The following is a 26,261-nucleotide window of genomic DNA, read 5'->3' on the forward strand; positions in this document are numbered from 1 at the left end:
GAGAATACTGGGGAATGATAATAACCATTTGTATCATTGATATCATATGTGTATTAATATGTAACAACAAATTCCACTATTATGTATAATTATGATGTAATAAAAAATATGGAGGAAAAGACTAAAAGGTACTAGTACCAAAGACCCAAAATTTTAAGGTTTTTATTATATTGCAGTATTCACAAAAGGATGCTAATTAAAAAGTTTAAAGTTATTTTGGTCTCACTTTTTTTCTTCAAAATCTTTCTCTTCATTGTTAATGTTTTGCATTTAAAAAAGACATGGTTCTGTATTTAAACTTCTCTATTCAAATGTCTTTGAATTTAATTCATTTTACTTTGAAATCATATTTTTATCATTTTCTTAAAATGAGAAACAGTTACTAAAGACTATGGATGCAATATAGGAAAAGACCAATAAAGTATCTGTGCCCAAGAAATGTACATTATGATAGAAACAAATAATAAACAAATGTAAAATTAATTGTATGTTCACATTATGGATGAATACATATATACAAACATACATAGAGATTATTTACTTCTTCTATCACCAGAAAATTGTAGGAATGTCTTAATTATTATATCCTTCCTGTTGTCTTCTAATTAGTTTATATGTTTTTAGTCCTTTATTATCATTTTTTGGGGGGTACTGGTGTTGAACTCCAGGGCACTGGACTTCCAAGCCATCTCCCCATCCCTATTTTGTATTTTTCATTTAGAGACAGGGTCCTACTGAGTTGCTTAGCACCTCGCTTTTCCTGAGGCTGGCTTTGAACTCGTGATCCACTTGCCTCAGCCTCCAGATTTTAATAGATATTGCAAGAGAGATAAAATAAACATGCTTACACCTGAACTACTGTAAAATATTTAATTATTTACATACTCATATCTAGAGCTTTAAATATTTAGAGTTTATTAATATCTATGTTGTGCAATAAGAGAAAGTTTATGCTAGCATTTTCCAATAGATTACTGACTGTTTACAACACTATTAGTTTGAAGTAGCTGTTGCCTTTACCTGGAATATTGTTCCCTGTAATCCATATTCAGCTAACATTTTAATTCCTTAAAAAGTGTTTACTGACTATCCTATCCAATGCTGATTAAAAAGTTTAAAGTTATTTTGGTCTCACATTTTATTTTTTAACCATACTATTTTCTTATGATAAACAGAACAATCTTTTAATTCAATTAGTTGTATGTTTGTTTATTATCTGTTTTTTCTATCATAATGTAAATTTCTTGGCCACAGAGATTTTTATTGGTCATTTGCTATACTGCATCCAGGATCTTTAGTAACCATTTTTATTTTACCACATATATACAACTAAATGGATACAGTAATATGTATTTTTAATATATACAGATACACATATACATATGTTCAAACACATACATCGATTATTTATAAAAATGTAAAATCTTGGGAAAAAATACCTTTCTTTCTCATATCTTGGTAATCTATACATTTTACTCTTCATAAGATTTTTGAATTTTTTTATTTAGTCTAAGATTTTAAAAACTTGTTTTTTTTGTTTTGGGGAATTGAACAGTTTTTCTGGATGGATCATGCATGCAGCTATTAGTATAATGATATATGTGTATAAAGTGATGGATGTAAGTTTATAATTTTATTTTTATTTTTTCATTCTAGGGATTGAACCCAGAGTCTGTCACATACTAAGAATGTGCTCTACCACTGAATGACACCCCAGTCCTTAAATTTATAATTACTATTAATGCCTAATTAAAAACCGTGAACTTTCCAGATTAAGGGGAAAGATGACTTACCAAATATATTTAAATGAAATAGGAACAGGAATTATAAGCTTCAGAAATTTTGGCATGATTTTATGCCTGATATATTTAAGAAACACATCTTTTCTCTAGAAGGACACAACATCCAAAGATTCTCTGTCCTGTTATACAGTGATGTTCAAAAGCAAATCAAGGACGATTTTATTACTTTCTGAAATGACACTAAAATTTGAAAACTTGGTGGATCACTTATGTAGTCAAAAAGCATCATCAGGGTAACATATTCTCACTTGAAAAGTTACTGTCTTGAAAACCTAACTTCTATGACAATATTAATAGTTAATAATAAATTATTTGATTAATTAAAATTATTGAGTTCTATATCAACCTATTTTATTATTGAACAGAAACATCTTAATAAAAATTGCAATTTTTCACTACCCTGAAACACATGTGACTTGAAACGATAATAAATGCTTATTAGCCACAGTCATAATTTCTAGTTCAAGATCTCTCAAAATCTTACTGTCAAGATATTAGCCATCACTGCAGTCACATGAAGTCTTGACTATGCTAGAGACTGATTCCAAGAGGTCTCAGTCAAATGGCCAGCCAAGTCCATTGGTATAAATGCTCAGATTTGCACTCTTGAGTGTCTTTATAACACTATGACTAGCTTTTGTGAGTGATCCAAAAAAGTAAGACGGAAGTAACAATACATTTTTATGACATATTTTACACACCATCATTAAGGCAGTTAGTTGAGCCAATGTTCAGAAGAAGGGAAATTTGACCCCACTCTTTGAAAAGAGAAGAATCAAAGAAATTAAAGATTTTAAAAACTACCACAGTCATCTTTGAGAATTTCCTTCACACCCAGACCAAACTATCACTAAACTCTGTAGATTTTATCACCTCAGATTATTCTCCTCTTCTTTATTCCCACTATTTAAAAATTATCCATACTACTATCTACAGTTCTTGTTATACTTTAGATATGAGGTGTCCCCCAAAAGCTTGTGTGGGAGACAATGCAAGAAAGTTTAAAAGTGAAATGATTGTGTTATGAGAACCTTAACCTAATCAGTGCATTGTTCTCTGACAGGGATTAACTGAGTGGTAAATCTAAGCATGTAGGATATGGCTAGATGAGGTGGGTCCCAGGAGTCTACCTTTAGGTTATATATTTTGTCCTACTTTAGCTGAGTTCCCTCTCTCTGCTTCCTAGTACCACATTCCCAGCTGCTTTCCCTTGCCACACCCTTCTGCCATGATGTTCTGCCTCCCCTTGGTCCCTGAGGAATGGAGTCAGCCATATATGGACTGAGTCCTCTGAAACTGTGAACCCCAAAATAAACATTTCTCCTCTAAACTTGTTTTTGTGAGGTCTTTTGGTCTTAGCAAAAGCTGTTTTAGCTGACTAAAACAGCTCTCATTTTGACAACTGAAATTGTCTCCAAATGGGGCTATGAAGACCAAAGTTTATGATATATAAAACACCTTGTAATCTGGTAGTAATTTCACTGACCAGCCTCATCTGTCATTTGTGTTGATGCTCTCTCTATTCCAACCACACTGATATTCTTTTAGTCTCTGGTATTTCTCATGCTATTCCCATCACAGGCTCTCGTTATCTGTTCATTCATTAGTTCCTGTCTGAAATTCTGGACTACTGTTTCAGCAGTTTCCTTTCCTACAAATTCTCACTGAGTTCAACACAAACATTACTTCTTTTTAGTTAAATTCTTACTAGAATACCAACACTATTAAAATCAAATTACAGAATAAAAGACAATTTATACCTAAAATTTCCATAAATATCCATTCAATACTTGATTTAAGAAACACCAAATGTCATTAATGAGAAGTTATTTAAGGAGGAGTAAACAAGCTTATAAGTTAAGGCCCCTACCAGTATATATTTGCAATGTGACTCTAAACCTCATTTGATAAAGCAGTTTCAATCAGGAGTTGAATTAATGTACTGGGATAAATAAAAAAAATGTTTATGTTGCTGTCTTTTCCAAGGGTTCTTTGTATTTTCTACACATGAATTTCAAGAGGTAATTATAACCATCTAGGGTCCTTTTACATGAATTAGGTTGGATGAATTTTTCTTTATTTTGATTAAAAATATGCCTGACCCAAAAGAGTCATGATATCAAATGCAAAAGGAAACTTAGGCATAACATTTTGGCATTTTTCTAAACATATGTATATATTGTGACATGTATTTTATTACTAAATTCATCTATGAAAAATGTGTGTCACTTTTAATTCTCTGTTTTAATACTGGTAAAAGAATGTCTGGCTTGCCCAAGGCCAAACAACTAGTTAGTGACAGAAAAGGAACATAACATAAGCCTCCTGGCTGTCCATCTGGAGCCTCAACCATTGTACCACGTTGCATTCTGTTTAATTACTGTGTGCACTCAATGCATAATAGGAACTATTAAGTCTATTCTAAGTAATTTCAATGTATTCTGAAACATTTAATTAGTTTTCTTTAAAATAAATAAATCATTAAGAAGCTACAAATCAGTGAGTTAATTAGCTGTGTTATGGCCTTTTAGTTCTTTCAGCTGAAATAAGCTGATGCCCAAACTACAAAGAAGTAAACTATTACCCATGAGGACAGTTTCTATGAAGCTATAACAATTACCATGAATTAAAATTTAGTAAAATTGAGTGATTTTATAACAAAAATTAGTTTTGTATCTAAAATAAATTGTATAAAGGTTAGAATGAAAAATCTTAAATGATTATTCTTATCCCTTAACACACATCTTACTGTTCATTGGAAACCTCCTTCCCTACCCCACATCCACCTATAACCATATATTAACCCTTCACATATACACAACCAATATGCAATTTATCACTGGCAACTAGCAAGCACTGAATATAGATAACCATAATTAGTATTAATTTATGTAAGCATCGAATGTAGACAACATTATAGTATCAAGCCTAGTTAAAATGGCAGCTGTAGCACTCCAATTTATCTCTCTCCATTTCCACCATTAAATGACAATTTCAAGCATGTAACTTGTATGATTTAAAAATCCCTCTTCCAGATTTCTCTATCTTGATTTTTCTCTATTTCTATTTATTCTTTGTTCCTTGCTGATTATTCATTAGCAGCACTCCTAACTTGGGCAGAAGGAGAGAAAGGTTGTACCTTCTCTAGGGTTAAACACATACTCACAATATAATTACTGGGTTGTACACTGATTTTTGACCTCTCACTCTTTTAGATAATTATCTTTTAGATAATTCATTTCAAAACTATTTACTTACCATGGATACTCTGAATTGCTTCTGGACTCAGAAATAAATGGAACAATCATGATTTTTGCTTAAATATTAAACCCTTTTATACAGGAGACAGAAATTTATTAGTACTATAAAAATGACAATTATAGCTGGGCACAGTGGTGCATACCTGAAATCCCAGCATCTTGGGGAGCTGAGGCAGGAGGATCGCAAGTTCAAAGCCTCAGCAACAGCAAGGCACTAAGCTATTCATTGAGACCCTATGTCTAAATAAAATAAGGCTGAGTGCCCCTGAGTTCAATCCCCATACTCTCCCAACCAAAAATAAATAAATACATAAGTAAATGACAACAAGTGCTATTAATGAAAGACACAAATTTGAAATATATTTTAGCAGGATTTTTGCAAAATAAGAGATTAATATATCTAAGGCTTCCTGAAGAAATGATTCTTAAGCCTAGATCATAAGGACAAATAAGACTTAACAAATAGAGGACCAATAGGCATTCCATACAAAGTTCATGGCAAGTGTAAGATTGGATGAGACTAGTGAGAGAGAATAGTGATGTATGGTTGGATCATAGATAAAATTAGAAAGAAGACACAACAGGATAATTTAATATGTGAAATAAAAAGCTTCATCAAGAGTTATCAAAGGTTTTCATCCTGAAAACTGAAGAATGGAGTTACCATTCATCAAATTTTAAAAGAATGGGAAAAGAGCAGGTTCGTGTAGAAAGAGGAGGAGTTTAATTTGAATATGTTCAGTTGTGTATATTCAAATGGAGCATGTCAAGTAGATACACCTAATAGTCTATACTGCAGGGAGAATTCATGACTTGGATAAAATTTAAGTGCTCAATCTACTCTGTATTATATTCAGTCACGAGACTGAATGGCTTGCCACAAAAGAAGGTATAATTAAAGAAAATAGTCAATAATTAAGAAAAATCATTTCAAATTTCAGAGGTCAAGATAATAAAGAAGCAGCAGCAATTAAAAACAAAGAAGTAATATATAGTAGGAGAAACACTGAGAAAAACTGGCAACAATAAAATTGCAAAAGGGAGAGGTCATCAAATGCTTTTTATGCTACTCATGAGTAATGTGAATTGACCACTAAATTTAGTGGAGGATATTAGGAGCTTGACAAAAGCATTTTATTAATGGAAATATTCTCTCCATATATTTTGGAGAGCAAAATATAAAGAAATGAATTAGGATAATGAGTGTAGGTAATTCAGTTTTGCTTTTAAGTGAAAGAGTAAGCAGCTGAAATGAGAAGTGAACTCAAGGAAGTTTTTGTTCCATTATGTTTTAAAAAGAGAAATAACAAGTTTGTATTGCACTTTAGAAATGATTCTGTAGAGGTATTGATGGAAGAGACAGAACTATATATATTTGAGTAGGTAAGAATAAAGAAATCTTGTGTATATTAGGAAAGTATGGCTTATGCTAGTGGGAGACAGTCCACACATACCAGTAGGAGCAAAGGGAGGATTACCATGGCTGCAAATACTGATATTGGAGGAGAAAAAAATATAAAATACATGAAAATACTTTAATATCAATTATATTCTTCTTCTTGTTTATTTTTGGCACATTTACTATAATGTATGAAGATCGTTTTTTAAAATTTTCTTCAAATTTTTAGTATATATGGATTCTGCAGCTAAATATTAGTTTGGGAACATACTCAGAAATTAAGTCATCATTTATTGCTTTTATATTGATTTCTATATCTTCATAGTCCGAACTTCCAGTATTATAGATATTAGACATTTTCACCTCTTTTTTCCACTATCTAGTGTTTTTTCATTTTCTTTCCATACTGCCTTCTCTACATTTTTTATCTTGCAAATGACTCATACTTTTATTAGCTATGCCTAATTTACTAAGACAATTGAGTTCTTAATTTTATTTTATGTTTAAATTAAAGAATTTTCATTTGATTTGTAATTAGACTTCATTGCTGGAGTTCTTATTTTTATCAAAATATATAAAGTATAATTATGTAAATTCGGTTTGACAAATTTGTCATCTGAATCTTTGATGTATATATTCCATTCCACATTTATCCTGACTTTTAGGTCTTAGGTGCCTCTCTTTTTTGCTTACATTTTTATTGTATTTAAGATACTATATATAGAAAATTAGATATAACTTGAGGTTTAGAGTGATATTTCATTCTTTCTCAGAAGAGGATTTATTTTTTCTTTTACTTAGAAAGGTAGGTAGTTAACAATCTGAAATTATTTTATTCTGGTTTCACAAACTGAGATTATTCCAAGTAATAATTAGCTTCCTACTAAGCTTTCTATACTTCTGGTTTATGCTTAGTCAAAAGTTGTAATTCTCTCAGATCTTTAACTCATGAATTCAGCCCACTGGTGAGTCCTTGAATACAATTTCTGTCACCTTGAACCCACAAAACTTTCAAAGCTTGTTCCCCAGTTATTAACCTCTTAACTACTTTGCCTGAAGTTTTCTGCTACCCTCTTACAGTTTAGATGTGATGTGAGGTAAAAATGACTAGATTCTGAGAGCTTTAATCTACTTGGTAGATTAACCCACTAACTTGGATTAATTGGATGATAACTGTAGACAGGTGGAGGTGACTGAGGGAAATAGGTCACTGGGGTAGTGTATTTGGAGTTCATATTTTGTCCCTGGTGAGGAGCTCTTTCTGCTTCTTGGTTGCCATGTTCTGAGCTGCTTCACTCCAACATGTCCTTCCAACATGATATTCTGCCTCACTATGGAGTTGGCCAACCATGAACTGAACCTCTGAATCTGTGAGCCAAAATAAACTTTTCCCCCACTGCATTGTTCTTGTCAGGTATTTTGGTCACAGTAACAAGAAGTTAAATAAAATATGTCCCTGGAGGAAATGCAGCTCCAAATACTGTGCTTACCTCTACAAGTTTCTTTTTTCTTAAGTCTTGGATATATCATTTTTCTCTGTGTTTATTAGCTCTCCAAATAGATTTTTTAAACCTTTTCTACTTGCTTTAGGTGAAATATTTGTTTTGATTTAAAATTAGACTTGGTCCTTATAAATCTGCATGACTTTCAAAAAATTACAAATTTCTCTAAATACCTATTCTCTTCATTTGTATTCTATAGATAATAATACCCAACTACCAAGGTAAATAGCATTATGAATGTAAATCCTGTGCATAAGAGATCAAGAAGCAGTGATCATTTCTGTTTTTACATAAATTGAAATTTCTCAAGCTTCATTAAAGTGAGATCTCTTATAATAAACATATTTCACTGGTGTATTACCTAGTAACTAGAAACAAGATCCCAGTAGACCATCATTTTTTTTAATCTCCAAAGGTGTTTAGAAAAGTCCTTTTATATTCTCCCACTTTGGTCTCCTTTTTAATAATTAATGTCAAGCAATCAACTTAAGATCTGCTTCACTGCTAATGTCTCCACTGCAATGATTCCTTTTCTAAGACAGTATACTTTAGTTTGAAATACTTAAAATGACACATATTCCCAGATGGCCCCATTTCCCCTTAGTTCTCCTTACAATGAAGCATAAAGAAATGGATAGAATGGTCATATTTTCTATTCTGCATCTTATTTTTCAAATGAGGGCTTATTATAATTCAGAAAGTCCAAAGTACTAATAACTGTATTTTTTTTACAAGGAATTATAAATCCACAGGAGTGTGGTTCATAGAGCCATAGATTTTGCAGTAAACTCTCTCATTCTAAACATTCTCTGCTTCAGGAATCTGGACAGTGGTTTGTTCCTCACCAGTGACCCTCCCTCTGTGCAAATCAATTCATGAAAATGGATGCACACAGGTTTGTGACCACATGTGCATGATCTATCTCAAACCTACATTGTTCTCAGCTACAGCCTCCATATTTTTAAGGTTGAGATAGAAAAGAAGAATGGGTATTGATGGTTATATTAAAAGTCTTTTTAAAAGCATCTATATTTAGTGGTTATTTCTATCTATCTATCTATCTATCTATCTATCTATATCTTATTGAATATTCTTGATAAATTTGGATATTCTATTCCCACACTTAAGTGAATAGATTTTGCCCGTGTTTAAGAATTTAAAGTCTCTGAACTTTCAAACAACACATCTTTAAATAAACAATATGTAAAATACTTATGTGAAAAAAAATCATTGACTGGAATGTGTTCAAGCCCACACAAATTTCTACGAAAAGTTAATAGTTACTGAAATTTTTGTTAAAGCATAGAAAAGTAGAGCCAAGTGTGGGAGGGAAGCTAATTAACACAGATTTTGAGAAGATTTAAAAATAAAAGACTGTTCTAAAAGACTCAAAGCTGTTTCTTTCAAAAGTCGTGATCATGGGTAATTTGCCAACATCATAGTAACTTTCTATAAATATGCTAGTTTTGTTTAAACTCAGTGATTTAGCAAAAAAGAAAAAAGAGGTCTTGATGATAGTTTTTCATTCAGAATCCATTATAAATTAGTCTTAAACTTCTTCCCACTGCCTCCCCCTACCCTGAGTTAAAAAACTGAAAAAAAACCCTATATGCATGTAAGATATTGTTGTCTATTTAAAAGTTTGTATAAGAGTCAAGATTGGTTATAAGAAGCCTTATACCATGTATTTATGACAAGGAAGAAATTCTCTTAAATGACTTCTATTCTCTTAGGGCCGTCTACTAATATTCACATGGTGCAAGGCATTTTTCTCTGTGTTTATTAGCTCTCCAAATAGATTTTTTAAACCTTTTCTACTTGCTTTAGGTGAAAGATTTGTTTTGATTTAAAATTAGACTTGGTCCTTATAAATCTGCATGACTTTCAAAAAATTACAAAAATTTTAAAAAATTTTTAAAAATTAAGAGGAAGTAAAGTTTTAAGAAAAATTTATCAGAACAAAAATTATTGTTGTCAGGAAATCTTACTATATATTCAAAACCTCTACCCCTTTCAGAAAAGGAAGGGATAGACTATGTACAAATGCTTTCTATACAATGGTTCAATGTAATTTTGCTGACAAAAATTCCTTCTGAGTTGAAATTGAGAATATTTAAAAATAAAATCAATCACCTATAAGTAACTGGATGGCTTCATGTAATTAGTAACTTTAGGCAGCAACAAAAAAATATCAAAAGTGTGTGGCTTAAAAATTACAGATTTTTTTTTTCTCACAGTTCTGAAAACTGAGAAATCCAACACCAAAGCAAAAAAAAATTAGGTGTGGTAAAGTCTTGCTTTCTGGTTCACTGACTACTGTCTTTTCACTGTTACCTTATACAGTGGGAGGGACCAGACAGATTGCCTGGATCTCTTTTATAAGGACACTTATCCCATTCATGAGTACTATGCCCTGTGACCTAATCACCTCCCACAGGCCCACTTATTGCCAATACCTTGAAGGCTAGTAGCATATGAAATTTAGGGAGACACATTAAGACCATAATAACTAATAAAGAAAACTGGAATATTTCTCTGCTCAGAAGTTTCTCATATTTTATGTGTATCAATATGCAGGTCCTGGTTTGAATTGTTATTATAAAACATGAGGATTTTGTTCACATTATAGGAAAAAACAATAACCTGATAATTTTTTCGACTGTCATCTATTTTTTCAGTGCCTGCTAATTTCCCAAAGAGACCAACTGGAGCAGTCTACTGAACTGTGAACACTTTAAAGCTTTACATTTAAGTTATTTACACTTTACTGAGAAGTACAGTGATATATATTTAATAAATTTTACAAAAATGGAAATTTTATTGTTTCAATATTTACCAAATATTTCAAGTGCATTATGGCATAATGTACTTTATATAAAGCACATAAGTATGCTTTTATGAATACAGAACTTTTCTCCATTTATAAAAGGCTTAGAAAAGCTCATGTGTTGTATTTTAAATTGATCATAATTTCTTCTAATATCCTAGCCCAAAGTGTATTTCATATACTCATCTTAAATCATTAATTATATTAGATTAGTAATTTTATTAATTTATTTTCCATGTCAGAAGAACCATAACTTGTTGTTTAACTTACACGTATAACAAAAATATTTTTAAAATATTCACTTCACATAAAAATAAGATGATTTTGACTATAAAATATATAACAACTCTTAGAAAGAGTAGATCATCTTAATAGGTTTCCTGGTTTGCAATAATATAGCTTCCCCTCTAAGATTATTTACCAAAGATATATCTTCCATACTAGCCCATAGTAGACTGAGACAATGATTTCTCATTTCTTAAAGTTACTTTAATTAATAATTGCATAACCAATAAGAATTTATATTACAGTGGAAACTATTTCAACAGTGTATTAGTCATTAAAAAGGTTAAACACTGAGAATATGTGTGTATGTGTATCTTTTACGCTTATTTATTCATAATTTCTTTCTCTTTGAAACTCTTCCAAGCACGATGAAGACTCTTTTGCAGACATTGGTAATGGTTGCCAAATAAATAAATGAGCTTCTACTATGTGCTCTATCAAATAGATTTTCATATATTCCCATTATTGATGAATCAATGTCATAAATAAAAATCCAAATAATGTATTTGGATGTTAATGAATTTTGGAGATAAGAATATATTTCAAGTGAAATTTTAACAGGACTATATTAGTTCAAATTTCAGGAAAGCACAGTTATTTAACTAGCCCAATTATTATTTTTGAAAATATCAACAGAAATGAAATATTATTAAAATATTAATACAAATATTAAATTGTGGATATATTATTTTTTTTCATATTTGAACAACAATATTTATCATTTAATCACTCAAATAGAATACCTGTGTTGAGAGTAGATAATGTTTGATAATAGTCTTCAAAATATTCTACCAGGAGTTTGGGACAAGTTTAGTATGCTTGTGAACTTTGTGTTGAAAGCTTACTAATGATCTAGAGTAGTGATTTATCTTGTTTCCATTCAAATCTTTGGCATGCACAAAAAAAAAAAACCAGCAGTATAACACAACACATAATTGGTACTTCCTAAAATCATAAAGTCAAAAAATATCCATAAGTAGAACAATATCACATTACCCACATTACATCTTTTCATACCTTGACTGTTTGACTCTTTTATCTTAGTGTGGATATCCAGAATTCCAGGGTTTTTTAAGCAACATGATCATTCACTGCAAAAAGTAAAAGCATCACATGTCATTAGCTCCCTATCATTACTTGAGTTGGGAGCAATAATTACAGAAAAAAATTAAAAAAATAATTATAGGTAGTTAGGATAAAATATCCTTTTACTTATGAAAAGGATATTTTTAAGTTCTACAGAAAAAATATACTCTGATATAATCTCTATAGGCACTATTGAAATTTTTCAATACATTACTCATATGGATTAAAATATCAAATTATTAAAATATCTCTTTGTAAAATATGTATAATTTCTTAGTATGAGAATGAAAGAAGTGATTTAGGTTGGCTTACATTATCCATTTTAAGATTGATGTTAGAATGCAATATTCGAAAAATTATTATAGAAGTGATTCAATAAAAACTATTAGTAAAAGACAAGACTTTTTGGAAGGTAAGCACTGTATGAGTGCATGGGATTTTATTGAAAATTAAAATTTAGCATTTATTTACCTAAAGAAATAAAATTTCATTTTGTCAGCATTGTTGGAGATACCGTGAATCTTAATTCCATTTACTTCTTCATCATTTGTTTCTTTATCATGCTTTACACTATTTAATATATCTTTAAAAAAAAGTGAAGCTAAATTTAGCAACACTTGCTGTATTGATATAAATATTCTCTATTTATCCTTCTCACTTTCTCTTTCTCAAAATAAATAGCTGGAATTATTGCTTTATTACTGCCAGCAGAGTAACAATCGCACAAAATATTTACTGATATTCATTCTAATTTTTGAATATTCATTATTGTGAAACCCGCAAAGAAATCTCTGTATCCTTGCTTTTAAAATCAAATCTTAACATTACTTATGAAAAAGGATATTTTTAAGTTCTACAAAACAGTATTATTGGAAGTAGTTGATACTATAGGAATAAATAGTATTATCCAGACAGGAAAGGAACTCCATGGCTGAGCAGTGAGGCGCATAATTCTTTAACACAAAATATAATAAATCAAATATGAAAAGAATTCTAGGATGATGTTTGGGGGTTGATACCAGTAAAAAAAAAAAAAAAAAAACAGTGAAGTAAGGACATTTGTAAATTCTCTCCTTCATAAATGCAGTGAGAAAACTGATAAAAATCAACTTTTTCAGAACTCTAGCAATTAACTATCGGGATGAAATAATCCATGAAGAAGTTTAATCGTAAAAACATCTAACTCTTGGTAAGAACCATGGGATTTGTAGCCTTATAACTTGCTCAATTCTTATTCTCCACCCTCTGCAGCTGCATGATTACAATGTAAACCAACAGCACTCAATCACAAAACATAACAGCAACTTGGAAGCCACAACAAGTGGCAGAGAAGAGCTAAGAAGTTTGAAATTTCTCTCTTTCTCTCACCCCCACAACCGCATGCCCCAGCACCCCCACCCCACACTCCCCCCCCACACACACCCTCTGCACTATAATTGTCATTATTAGTCCTTTCTGGAGGTTTTCTAGAAAAACTCACTTGCAAGGCTATTTTTATTCAACTTAATTTAGAACTCAACAACTGCAAAAGGACTTTTTTTCAGGATCCATTTATCAAAAACATTTAAAGACAATGTTTTAATTTCACAGGTGCCTAAGTCAATTGTGTAAAAAGAAGGACAAACAACAAACTAACCAAAATCTTAAAAGGAAAAACAATGGAATAATATATAAGCTCCATATATTTCTTGGCATCTAGAAGGCCACATATATGTATAGGGTTTTGAACATGCCCAGGGTTATTATGCCCCTGAAATTCACATGCAAATGTGACTTTATTTGGAAATTGGGCAGTTAGGATAAAATGAGATCATGTTGGTGGTCCCTAATGCAATGCGACTATTATTCTTACAAGAAGAGGAAATGAGGATAGACACACAGAGGAAGTCTATTTGAAGAAACAAACAATGTGGCTTTCTATAAACCAAGGACGGAGACCCTTAAAAGAAACAGATCATACGGACACCTCCATCTTGGACTTCTAGTCTCCAGAATCATGAGTTTAAGCCACTTTGTGGGTGATACTTTGTTATGGCTTCCCTAACAAACTGATATACAAGAATTAAATGCATGCTGAGGAAAGAGCAAGAACACCCTTTCAACTCTGGTTGTTTGTTAGGCCCTGTGCAAGTGGAAGTAAAGGTTAAAGCAAATTAGTCAACTGCTCATGAACACAGAAGCCCAGCAATATTGGAAGACAGTGGTCTAAGAATTTAAGAAAATCCCTTTCTAATTATTAGCTGATCTTTTTAAAAAAATTTAATTTGTTTTAATTAGTTACAAATGATAGTACAATAATCTTGTTAAGCTAAGCAAGAAGATATCCCTACAATTGCATATAATAAAAACCTATTTTAAAAAAAGCAACAACAACAATCTCAGGAAGAAGGGGAGTATGATCTCCAGAATTTCCACAAAATGGCCTGTTTTCAATAAAGAGTTATAAGATATGTAAAGAAACAATACTCAGGAAGAAAAGCAACCGATACTTACCGGAGGCAGCAAAGGCACTGGAATTACTATACAAACACTTAAATTAGCTATTTATAATGCATTTAAAGAATTAAAAGAAACCATGTCCAAAGAACTAAAAAGAAAATACAGTAAAATCTCAGTAAATATTTATATACCATATTTTCTTTATCCATAATTCATCTGTTGCTGGACATCTAAAAAAAATCTCACCAAATAAAAAAGATTAATTAAGAGACAGGACTTATAGAAAAAAAATAAAAATAATAATTCTGGGGTGGTGGAAAGTAGAGTAACTGAAATGAAAAATTTACTAGAAGGCTGGTATTTGCCTCTTATGAATGCTACAACAAATTATCAACATAAATTTATCCTTTCATTCTTTCAAAAATCTGAATTCAGTTTACTGGGCTCAAAAACAAGGTAAGTAGGCCCTCCCTCTCTCTGGAGGCTCTAAGGAGAATCCATTCCTCATCTCTTCTAGTTTCTGAGGGTTGCTGGCATTCCTTGGCTGTAGTACGTCACTACAATTTCTGCCTCCGTTGTCACATTATCTTTCCTTTTCTACCTCATGTCAAGCATATCTCTGCTTCCCCCTTATGGAAGATTGAACTGCATAACTCATCTCTCCAGGACACAATGTGAGGGATTTCAGCTTAACATACATAGTCATCTATTATTTTGAATGGGAGAGGCACAGCATTATTGACTCTGATTCAGGAAAACAGGGTATTTTCAATGATTGGAGAATGTAGAAGTTAATCATCTGGTTACTGAAAGGAGGAATTCTAAAAGAAAATAGAGGATACCATTTAGATGCAGCAATATGTAGCTATAAGAGCTCTAACAATGCTTTTCTACAGTATATTCTTGAGCCATTGAATATGAACAATTATTATGTTTAATAGGCTAGGAAGAAGTTACTTAAAACCAGAGAGTACAGAAAAGTTCTAGAGTCAGTGAGAAGGTAATAGGCTTTTTCTTTTATTTTTATGATTTTTTTTTTTTTTTTTTGCGTTAGAAAAAGAGCTTACAAGTGAGCACAATGACAAGGAATTGGACAATCGGTAATATGGAACCAACACAAAAAGAAGTGAAGCTTCTGTATGGGAAGAAAGCTAGGATGACAGAATGAGAATCACTGAGGAGAGGACTGATTTAGAGTGCCCAGAACTAGGTATAACCACCAGATAATGCAATAGCTAATAAATACTGTTTTTATAATACTGTTTTCACTGAAAATGAATTTTAGAGTTCCCTATAAATAACTGCATATACCTGTGAAATGAAAAATTTACTAGAAGGCTGGTATTTGAAGTAGACGATTAATGGAGATGCTCTAAAGCCCATTTTCCTACTCACTAAAATTCTTGCAGGAGAAATATAAGAAATTTAATAATTAGTGCTATGACAATATGTGAACAAAGTGGTACAATGCTCTGAGTTGAGTAACCGCAGATGGTTGTGATGATTGATGATCTCTAGGAAGCAACATCAACTTGAATACATGATTTCCAAACTCCATTCTTGGATTCAGAAAGTCAGGTTTACTTTTCTGAGCAAAGTCTGTGGATAAAACAATCATTTGATCTTAGTCAGTAGGCCCAGGCCTTCTTTGGACCACCCTATATGTATGAGGAGCTGGACAGTGGTGCAATTACACTAAGGGTTTCTAAGAAGAACAAATGCATACAAAGGAAAATGTCTAAATTTTTAAAAATAGAGGAAAACTAGGAGTTTAAAAACTCCTAGTCAAAGTTTCTAATCTTATAATATCCAAGGGCTCAAATCACATTTAATGCAATTTTCCAATCTTAACACAACACTAATTCTAAATCTGAAGAAAATGTACTACAGATTAATGGCACACAGTGAAAGTAGAATGAATTTAATTGGGTGTACTACTAACATAGGAAGCATTTAATTGAAGAAAAGAATATTACTGTTTCATATGTTGTACAAAAGTTTTACTACTGCCGGGAAAAATTCACCAAACCTAAAATGTGATTTTTTTACCCTCAATAAAGCAAGAATTATTATTCATAGCTGAATTTTTATATTTTCTTTCACCTGAAATACTAACTCAAGTTTGAGAAAGTACAGATTTTGAAAGATTAACAATTTATTATTGAAAGTTGACTTTGTTTTCATATTTAACACAAAACAGTGCCACTTCTGATGGTTTAACTGAATATATATGAAACTTTCTAAGCACTGATTGTAAATCCAAATATAAATGTTTCATTATAGTAATATCCACTATATGGTATTTAAAGTTCTTTTTTATTGTCAAAGTATTTTTTGCTTAACATTTTAAAAAATTTATAGGTTGCAGCTGTTAGAAAGACTTCATTTTGTAAAGTCTATCATTTTGTTCTCACTTGCAGTTTGGTTGCTACAAAGGAAACAAATAGTGCAAGATCTCGAAGTACTCCAATGTCACCATCTGACTTTCTGGATAAATTAATGGGGAGGACATCAGGGTATGATGCAAGAATCAGACCTAATTTTAAAGGTAAATATTCTGTTTACTACTTCAGTTATATTTTTCTAAAATATGTTTAAATAAATTTGAAAATTTATTTCACCAGAAATTTAATGCTTATTTCCAATAATCATTCAAATACAGGTGTCCTGAAAGAAGAAATCTAATTTCATGTACAAAGCTATCATCATGTGCTTTCTATGAACCACCAGTGTTGTTTTCCCCCTAATAGTTATAATATTTATTGTGTTGACCATTTATTTTAGGAGCATATATGTATGTGCATATTTGTTATTTATCTATTTTATCAGTAACTGGCATAAAAGTATCTTTTAAGACCCAGTAATAAACTTCCCTCCCACCCTCTTTTTTTTCTGTGTTGGTGTTCCAATGCAGGGCCTCACACATGCTCAGACAGGGCCCTATCTCCCGTCACTTCTCACCTTTTTAATTCCCCATAATACAGAACTCTATATTGTAGAGAATCAGTTGTTTTTTGTTTTTGTTTTTTTAATTTACTTACTGGAGAAGGGACTAGATAATTAAAAGCCCCAGATATTATTTAAAACATAAGGCTACCTACTAAATATTTCACCTGAATTTCTAGGAAGAAAAGTAAAAGTCAACTTAAGGAATACCACTTTTTATTTATTTTTTTCTTTAATATAATGATGAACATATTTATACTAGTTGTATGTGACCTATCTAGATCTATAATATATCCTAGAATTTAATTTTAGGATAAAGATAAGAAAACTGCCTCCATGCCACAATTAATCTATTTTCAATGTTACTCTAATAAACAGAGAAAATAAGTTATACAAATACATACATGGAATTCAGGTAAGATTTTTCATTCCTGAAGGTTAAAAAAAATGTTGTCTACAATTACTATACTTTGTCCTTATAAAAGAAAAATATAAATATAAAAGAATTTCTTAGTAGTGTTATAAGATTAATTAGCAAGGAATAATAAATATTAAGAATGGGTAGCAAAAGAAAAGAGGAGCAAAATTTGTTAATTTATGAGTCAACAATGCGATGGATTGCTTTGAATTTCAAAATAAGTTTCACATTTAAATTGTAGATTGTATCTTTTGGTTTTTAAGCTTTCACCCATAAATCATGGAAGGAAAACACTGAACCTGTGAGAAAATAGTATAACTTATGGGGATATAACATACAAATGAAAACAAAAAAATTCAGAATTACAATGTTTTTCAAATTGAGAGAAATTTGAAATTTTAGTCATTAGGTTCTGAATTTTGAACAGATCTTGAGAACACAGATAGCTGTCATATGAGTAAACCACAAGAAACATAATTAGTAATTAGTGGATTCATTATGGTGACTCTACATTAAATGATTCAGAAATACTGCTTTCTTTTTCCTGAACATTAAAGAGGAAAATTCGTTGTTTTTAAATTTCTGTGAATATTTAAAAATCTTATAAATACCCACAACAGATACTTGAACAAAAATGAAGATAAGTTATTAAACACACAATAGTGGCCCTGTGACTTTGCCTTTCTCTTATGAAATTTAGTTCTATTTTATTATTTCAATAACTTAATACGTAAAAGAAAATTTGAGTCATTTTAAAATGTGATTCATTATTACTATTTATTCATGAGACTAGTAATGGAATATATACAAAGATTTGATCTTTCCTTAAATAAGTATTAATTCCTTTTTTAGTAAAAGTATATTCCTGGGGCTGAGGATGTGGCTCAAGCAGTAGTGTGCTTGCCTGGCATGCGTGCGGCCCAGGTTCGATCCTCAGCACCACATACAAACAAAGATGCTGTGTCTGCCGAAAACTAAAAAAAAAAAAAAAATGAGTAAATATTAAAAAATTCTGTCTCTCTCTCTCTCTCCCTCTCTCTTAAAAAAAAGTATATTCCTAAAAACAAGCTGATGGCTATGCCAGTTCAAAAGTGGTTTTTTCTTATTATTAAGTTTCTATTCTTTAGGATCCTTAAAAAAAGAAGATGTTTTCTTTACTAATAGACAGCCTCTTCAATAAATGATGCTAGGAAAAAAATGTTTTCTGTCACATTTTTAAGGTACTCTTGATATTAAGAAAACAAATATATGTTACCTTTGATTAACAAAATATTAACATCAAATATAGAAATAATTTAGTGCATTAGTTTATGTTTATATTGCCTTTTAATCTTTTGCCAAGAATCGGATATTACTGACTTTAAAACACTCATAACTCCACTTCCAAATTAAGTATACTCAACACTTTTATTGAAAAAATCATATTCTTTTGACCATAATTTCACTGTTCACTATTAAAATATAAATGAAATATTCTGTATATATTTTCTCCTTATGCCTAATAAAAATATTTAAATATTAACAAACTATATCAAATACTGCACCCAAGATGATTAGATGAAAAAAGGCAAGAAAGATCAGTTTTTCTTGTGATGCATCTTATCTCACTGAACAAAAAGATCATCAAACATACAAACATGAACTGTAAAACCCATTCTCCTGATAATATTTAAACCATTATCTGTGTTCCCAAGACTAAAACTATAATGTCCTGTGTCATATGGATTGACTTTCCCTATATCAACTTTTTGAAGGAACTTAGCTAATTAAATTAATTGAAAATGAGTATTATACATTATTTCCCTTCCAATTAGTTAATACAGTGAATTAAAATTATGAGACTAGGAGTATGTAAACCACCATATGATCCAACTATCCTATCCTATTCCTTGGTTTTTATCCAAAAGAACTAAAATCAGCATATTTTGGTGATACAGACACATCATTTTTATAATAGCACATTTCACAATAGCCAATTTATGGAACCAGGCCAGATACCAATTTAGCCATAAATTAGAATGAAATTACAGCATTTACTGGTAAATGGATGGAACTGGAGAGCAACACGCTAAGTGAAATAAACCAGACTCAGAAAGTCAATGGTTGATTGTTTTCTCTTATTTGCATAGGCTACAACAATAGAAGGGGTTAAAAATGGTGAGTTCCATGAAAATGGAAGGGAGATCCCTGGAGTACAGGAAGAGGATACAGGGGAAGGGAGGAAGAATGAGAAAAGGGAGAAACTGCAGAATGAAACTCATTAAACCATGATAAGTACATATATGAAAATACCACAGTTAATTTCACTTTTTTATATATCTACAAAACACCAGCTTTAAAAAACAATAAAGAGAAGGAAGACCAGTAGAGTAGAGGAAGGGAAATACAATCCCTTAAATATGTTTATATAAGTTTAAATATATGTAGGATTATGTCAAAGTGAAGACCACTGTTATGTATAACTATAACGAGCTAATAAAAACATTTAAAAATAGTTTAATGGCATGTATGTCATTACACTATTATATTGTACTATGATATTATATTAGTGTGAACGTTTTTTTAAGTGTCTCCATTCCACTTAAAGTGACAGTCTCTTCAATAAATGATGCTAGGAAAAATGGATATCCACATGTAGAAAAATTAAACTAGATCCCTTTCTCTCACCATAAACAAAAATCAATTAAAATGGATTAAAGACTTCATGCAAGCCAGAGATTATGAAACTACTAGTAGAAAATAGGAGAAATATATTAGGACACAGAAATTGGCAAGAATAATTCAGATAAGATCCTAAAAATACAGGGGTAGAGGGAGCAAGCAGACACAAGGTAACAAACTAAACATCTTTTTAGCAAAGGAAACAATCAACTAAGGTAAAGAAGCAACCTACACAATGTGAGAAAATATATGCAAACTAAACATCTAATATGGGATTCATATATATAACATATAAGGAATTCAACAATGGGAGAATAAAAACAATTGAAAATTAGTAATAGGCCTAAATGGTCATTTCTTCAAAGAATATACACAAATGGCCAACATTTATATGAAAAAGTACTCAACATCACTAATTATTAGGAAAATGCATATCAAAATCATAAGGTATTACCACTCTAATTAAAATGCTGTTATCAAAAATACAAATGGTAACAAATTGTAAAAAAGATGTAAACATACTCTATATTCTGTTGGTGGAATGTGAAGTTAATATAGCCATTACAGAAAACAGTATGGAGTTTCCTCAAAAAATTAAAAACAGAACCACCTTATAATACAGTAAGCTCACTACACAGTATATATCAATCCAAAGAAAATGAATGCAGTATGTTGAAGAGACACTTGTATTCCCATTTTTACTGCAGCACTGTTCACAGCAGCACTATTCGTAAGGAATGGAATCAACCAAAGTGTCCATCAGCTGATAAATGGATATAGAAAATGTAGTACATACACACCATGGAATACATCCAGTCATGAAATGCAAATGAACTAAAGAATGTTATGTTAGCTAAATAAGTCAGATACAGAAAGACAAATAATGCATTATCTCACTTCTATGTGTAAATGTAAAAAGTTGATTTCATAAATGTTGATGGTAGAATAGTGATGACCAGCGGCTAGTAAGGGTAGGGGTAGAGTGGGGAAAGACTGGTCAGTGAGTACTAAGTTAGATAGAAAAATAAATTCTGGTGACTATAGATGATAACATACTGTATATTTAAAATAAACTAGAAAAATAATTTTGAATGTTTTTACTACAAATCAATGATAAATGTTTGAGGAGATAGATATACCTACTGGGATTGACCATTACACAATGTATAAATAGTTGAAATATCATATGATAGCCATAAATATGTACAGTTTTGTGTCAATTAAAAAACAAATAATAAATAAATGGGTAATGTTAGCTAAATAATTTTTAAAAGAATAATAGGGAATAGTGCATAGAATATATATATGTATATATTAAAATAAATTAAATGATTTGGTCCTCACTTCTTCATGGAGTAAAGATGTTGATGACAAAAAAAGAGAAACCTAGCAAATAATTTACCTAGATAATTAATTAGTCCATAGGAAAGTGCTTATCAAATATAAAAGCACTGGAGGGAAAACTGCATGTTGGACCTCCCTGAAATTTATGAATTTTGTAGAAGACAAACATAAAATCTTAGTATTGACATTATCAGACAGTTAATGAAAATAAAAAGGAATTTACAACCTTATTAGCAGTTAGTAAACTGCAAATTATAACAATAATGATATAACATTTTTGCCTTTCAAATTATCAGCATTGAAATATAATAATTATTCTACCTTGTATACATTATGATGAGGTTTATTTCTGGAATACTAGTTACAAATGTGTGACTGTTTTCATAAATATCTTTATATTGAAAGGGAATTTATCTTATAGGCCTTTTATTTAAAACATAATATGATGCTATTCAAATGTAACTTTGATTTTATTCTTTTCTTAAGTTTTGAATGTAGCCTTTTTTCTTTTTTTTCTATTTTTTTAATTTTTTTTTTTTAACTTTTGGTACCAGGGGTGCTTACCCAGTGACCCACATCTCCAGCCCTTTTTTATATTTTATTTTGAGACAGGGTATTGCTAAGTTACTAAGGTTGGCCTTGTGGTTGCAATCCTCCTTCCTCAGCCTCCCAAGCCACTGGGATTACAGATAGGTACCACCACATCCATTAGACATTTCTTTTCTTTAACCAGAATTATATTTGTGTTGCTTTGTGTCAATTCTCTAAGAAATGTATACCTTTTAAAAATCTTACCTCTGCTTAAGATTAAATTTTTTTAATATTATTAAAATGTTCCATAAAATGTAGGAATAAACATTTCTTAAAGTATCTTAAATTGGTACTTAGCACAAATAGAATGGCCTCTTCTATGAAAAAACATTAGTTTATTAAATAATTAAATATAAATATGAGCTTTTTTTAGAAAAAATTACTAAAGGAAATCAAAATAATAGGGTGGCTAACTCACTAACACCATCTTTCTTTTCCATTGGTTAATCTGTTCTCTTCCATTTTAGAATAGTCTCAATTCATCTTAAAAATTTCTGAAAGTCTGTTTTCTCCAATAAAGATACAGTGCTTTAAAGATAATCTGACAAGAATACAAAAAGCACTTCCAGCTTCTGTTATATCTTAAGTCCTATCAAGCATAATGATTTTTAAAACTATTATAACAAAGGTGTTTAATAATGATAAATTGTTTTAGAAATGATCTGGGAATTAATAAAAAGAATTATCAAGGTTCCATATTCCATTAAACTAGCTAATCAGTCAAGAGAAATTAAAGTTTTACAAAAAAATATTATTTCAACAATTGAGGCTTGAGGAGAAATGGTATACATAAAAACAGTCATTTCTTTTTTAAAATATGAAAATAATAGCTAAATGTCACCATTTCTTTCTTGTAATTGAAAAAATCTTTTTGAAACTCTTGTTTAGGAAAGAACAAAAATGGAAGAGGCACAGTGAGAGATGAGAAGGCACCACATCATTAGGCAGAAACCACAGTCTGTACAGCCCATGGGTCAGCACAATCCAATGGTGCCAGTGGTGTTACCAACTTGGAGAGCCAGAGGAGTTAAAGGGTAGACACACACACACACACACACACACACACACACACACACACACAGACACACACACACACACACAGCCTATATTAAAGTGTTTATGTTTTATTTCTACCTGGTCTCCCCCACATTATCATCAACAATGACAATAAGAAAAACCAATGAAATAAAATACTTTTTTATTTTCAGGACAGGAGAATGATTTATATATTTTCTGAGCTTTGGTTTGATAATCTTTTTGTTTAATAGACACTTAGAGTAGCTTTAATTTTACAGAATAAATGATTACAAAGTGCACATATCACTACCCCCAAAGTTTGCCCTATTATCTTCTGTTAATGTGATTCATTAATTAAAATTGATGAACAAATATTGGTTCATTATTATTAACTAGAGTCCCTGATTTACATTAGGACACATACTTTGTATTGTACAGTTTTACAAGTTTTGACAAAAGAAGAACAACATGTGTCCACCATATTTATATCATACAATATAGTTTCTTTCACTGCCCTAAAAATCTGAGCTTGAGCTTTAAATATTGCTCTCTTCCTCCTTGCTTCATTTGCCCCAACCTCTAGCAACCACTGATCTTTTTATCACCTATAGAATTTTGCCTTTTCCAGAATGTCAAATAATTAGAATCATACAATGTGTAGGCTTTTCAAATTGGTTTGTTTCACTTAGCAATGTTTTTAAGAGTCCTCCAAGTTTTTTTCATGGCTTAATAGTTCATTCCTTTCTATCACTGAATAATATTCCAGGATAACTTCTTTTTAAATGCATTTGACATTGAAGACATTTTACACAATTATCAAGTTATACAATTCTAGCTCAGAGGTTTGCAGATATTGTTCCTCTGCCTACTGATATTTAGCACTGTAAATCAAATTCCATTTTGATTTCTGCTCTTTTATATACATCCATTTTTTTCTAAATTTAGACAGTTTTCTTTAGGAAATTATTGCTTATCCTGGCATTCTTTTTGTGTTATTTCTCCAAAGTAACTCTTCATTTGTTGAAAATAAACTTGATCTCTTCGTCTATCATTGTTTCTAACACATTCCCCTTAAACCTTTCAACTCTTTGTCCTTTCCCTCTGCAGTTAAGCAGATGTATCCTCTACATCCTGACTTGCTAATACATATTGTAATTTCTAGACTTTTGGAATGCCTGCAGACATTCTAACTCTGCAATTGCATTTTGGTCTCTTCACAATCCTCTTTATACAAAACCATTTCATGAAATGTGTAGTCATGGTGGTTGTGTTACAGGTGTCTACACAGGTGCTATTTTATGTTTTGTAAAAACTAAAATTGTCCAAAAATGTCAATGATGAAAAGCAGTAGCTCCTTGTTTTAACACTCCTTTATGCACTGTTCCATTTCTTTGAGTCAAATATCAAAAATGAAATTGGTTGCTCCTGATAGTACTTATTCTAATCTGTTTGATGGTTCTTAGCCTTTCACAACACATGTATCATGATATTCTTTGCTGAAACTGGACTGCTAGTTCAATACTTCTCTTTCATTTCATCCTAACACTTCTGTTTTTCTTCTCTACAATTTTTTCTTTCTTTTTGCAGGAACAACTATATTTATTTATATTCTTCACTTTCCTTAAACCACTGTTTTTCTTATATGTAACAGAGAGCTCTGAAGTTCAGAAAGGTTTAGGTTGTTTTGTATGGGTGCTAATAGAGATTTTGTTTGTTCTCTGTATGTGTGTATATGTGTGCAAGGGAAAGTGTGTGTGTATGTGTGGTTGGGTGTGCATGGAGCAGGGCAATTTTTCTGTTCTTTCTCTTGAAAGAGAAAAACTAACTAAAACCGTATTGCCCTGACCAGAGCTTTAATTGAGTGTTGAGTTTTGACTAGGTTTGTCAAATTAGAGAAGACTTTAGCTTTGATTTTAAACAATCTCACACAAACATGATTTTTGTTACTGACAAATATCATTTTGTCCTAATCATCAATGAAATTATTTCCTTTCCTTAAAAAATTTTTTTAAAAATCCCATAGAAAGCCAGAAATAGTGGCACATACCTGCACTCCTAGCTATTCAAGAGGCTGATGTAAAAGGATCACTTGAGTTCACAAGTTTGAAATCTGCCTGAAAAACATAGACTTATTCTCAAAACAAACAAACAAACAAACAAAAAATCCTAGTGCTAAAATAGCAGGCCACCCTTGGTCAATAGGAATACAGATGAAAATTAAAAACAGGAGGGAAATTCTGAGACAGATGGCCATTTCCTTTTCGTGGGCCCCTTCTTACTCTTTACTTCTTTCCTTCTCCCTGTAGTCTTTGACTGCATCTATATTATGTTTTGCTCCATTTCATCTGTCAACCATGTTTATCTGCCTTCTAAATTTTATATCTTTAAACTAATTATGAGTGTCTTCCCATTCTCCTTGATATGATACTTTATTCTTATTTTTATTCAATAATGTCATTTTCATATCTCCAGGGAGAAAGAAAACTGTTCAAGTCCATCTTAGAAATAAAAGTTTCTAGGTGTCATTGAAAATGGAAGCAGTTTTAACAAACCAAAACCAAGTAAGATAATAAAATATTGTTTTACTAGAATACCAGTCATTCCTGTATTTTACTTCTTTTCTTTGACCTTAATCTTTGGCCTTTAAGTTATTCTTTGATGTTCAACTTGGACTCTAACTTGAC

General features: G+C 31.1%; 1 protein-coding gene across 2 annotated transcripts in view; it reads left to right on the plus strand.

Annotated features, from left to right (window-relative positions):
• The window catches only part of Glra3 (glycine receptor alpha 3), a 169,721-nt gene that overhangs the window by 24,093 nt on the left and 119,367 nt on the right, over positions 1-26,261 (plus strand). For both annotated transcript variants that reach the window (XM_026389752.2, XM_077792625.1), the window contains exon 2: positions 17,021-17,148. In XM_026389752.2, coding sequence (XP_026245537.2) covers positions 17,021-17,148 — 128 coding nt within the window. The remainder of the gene's footprint in view (positions 1-17,020; positions 17,149-26,261) is intronic.

The sequence above is a fragment of the Urocitellus parryii genome, chromosome 14 (assembly GCF_045843805.1).
Source record: "Urocitellus parryii isolate mUroPar1 chromosome 14, mUroPar1.hap1, whole genome shotgun sequence".
Classification (NCBI taxonomy): domain Eukaryota; kingdom Metazoa; phylum Chordata; class Mammalia; order Rodentia; family Sciuridae; genus Urocitellus; species Urocitellus parryii.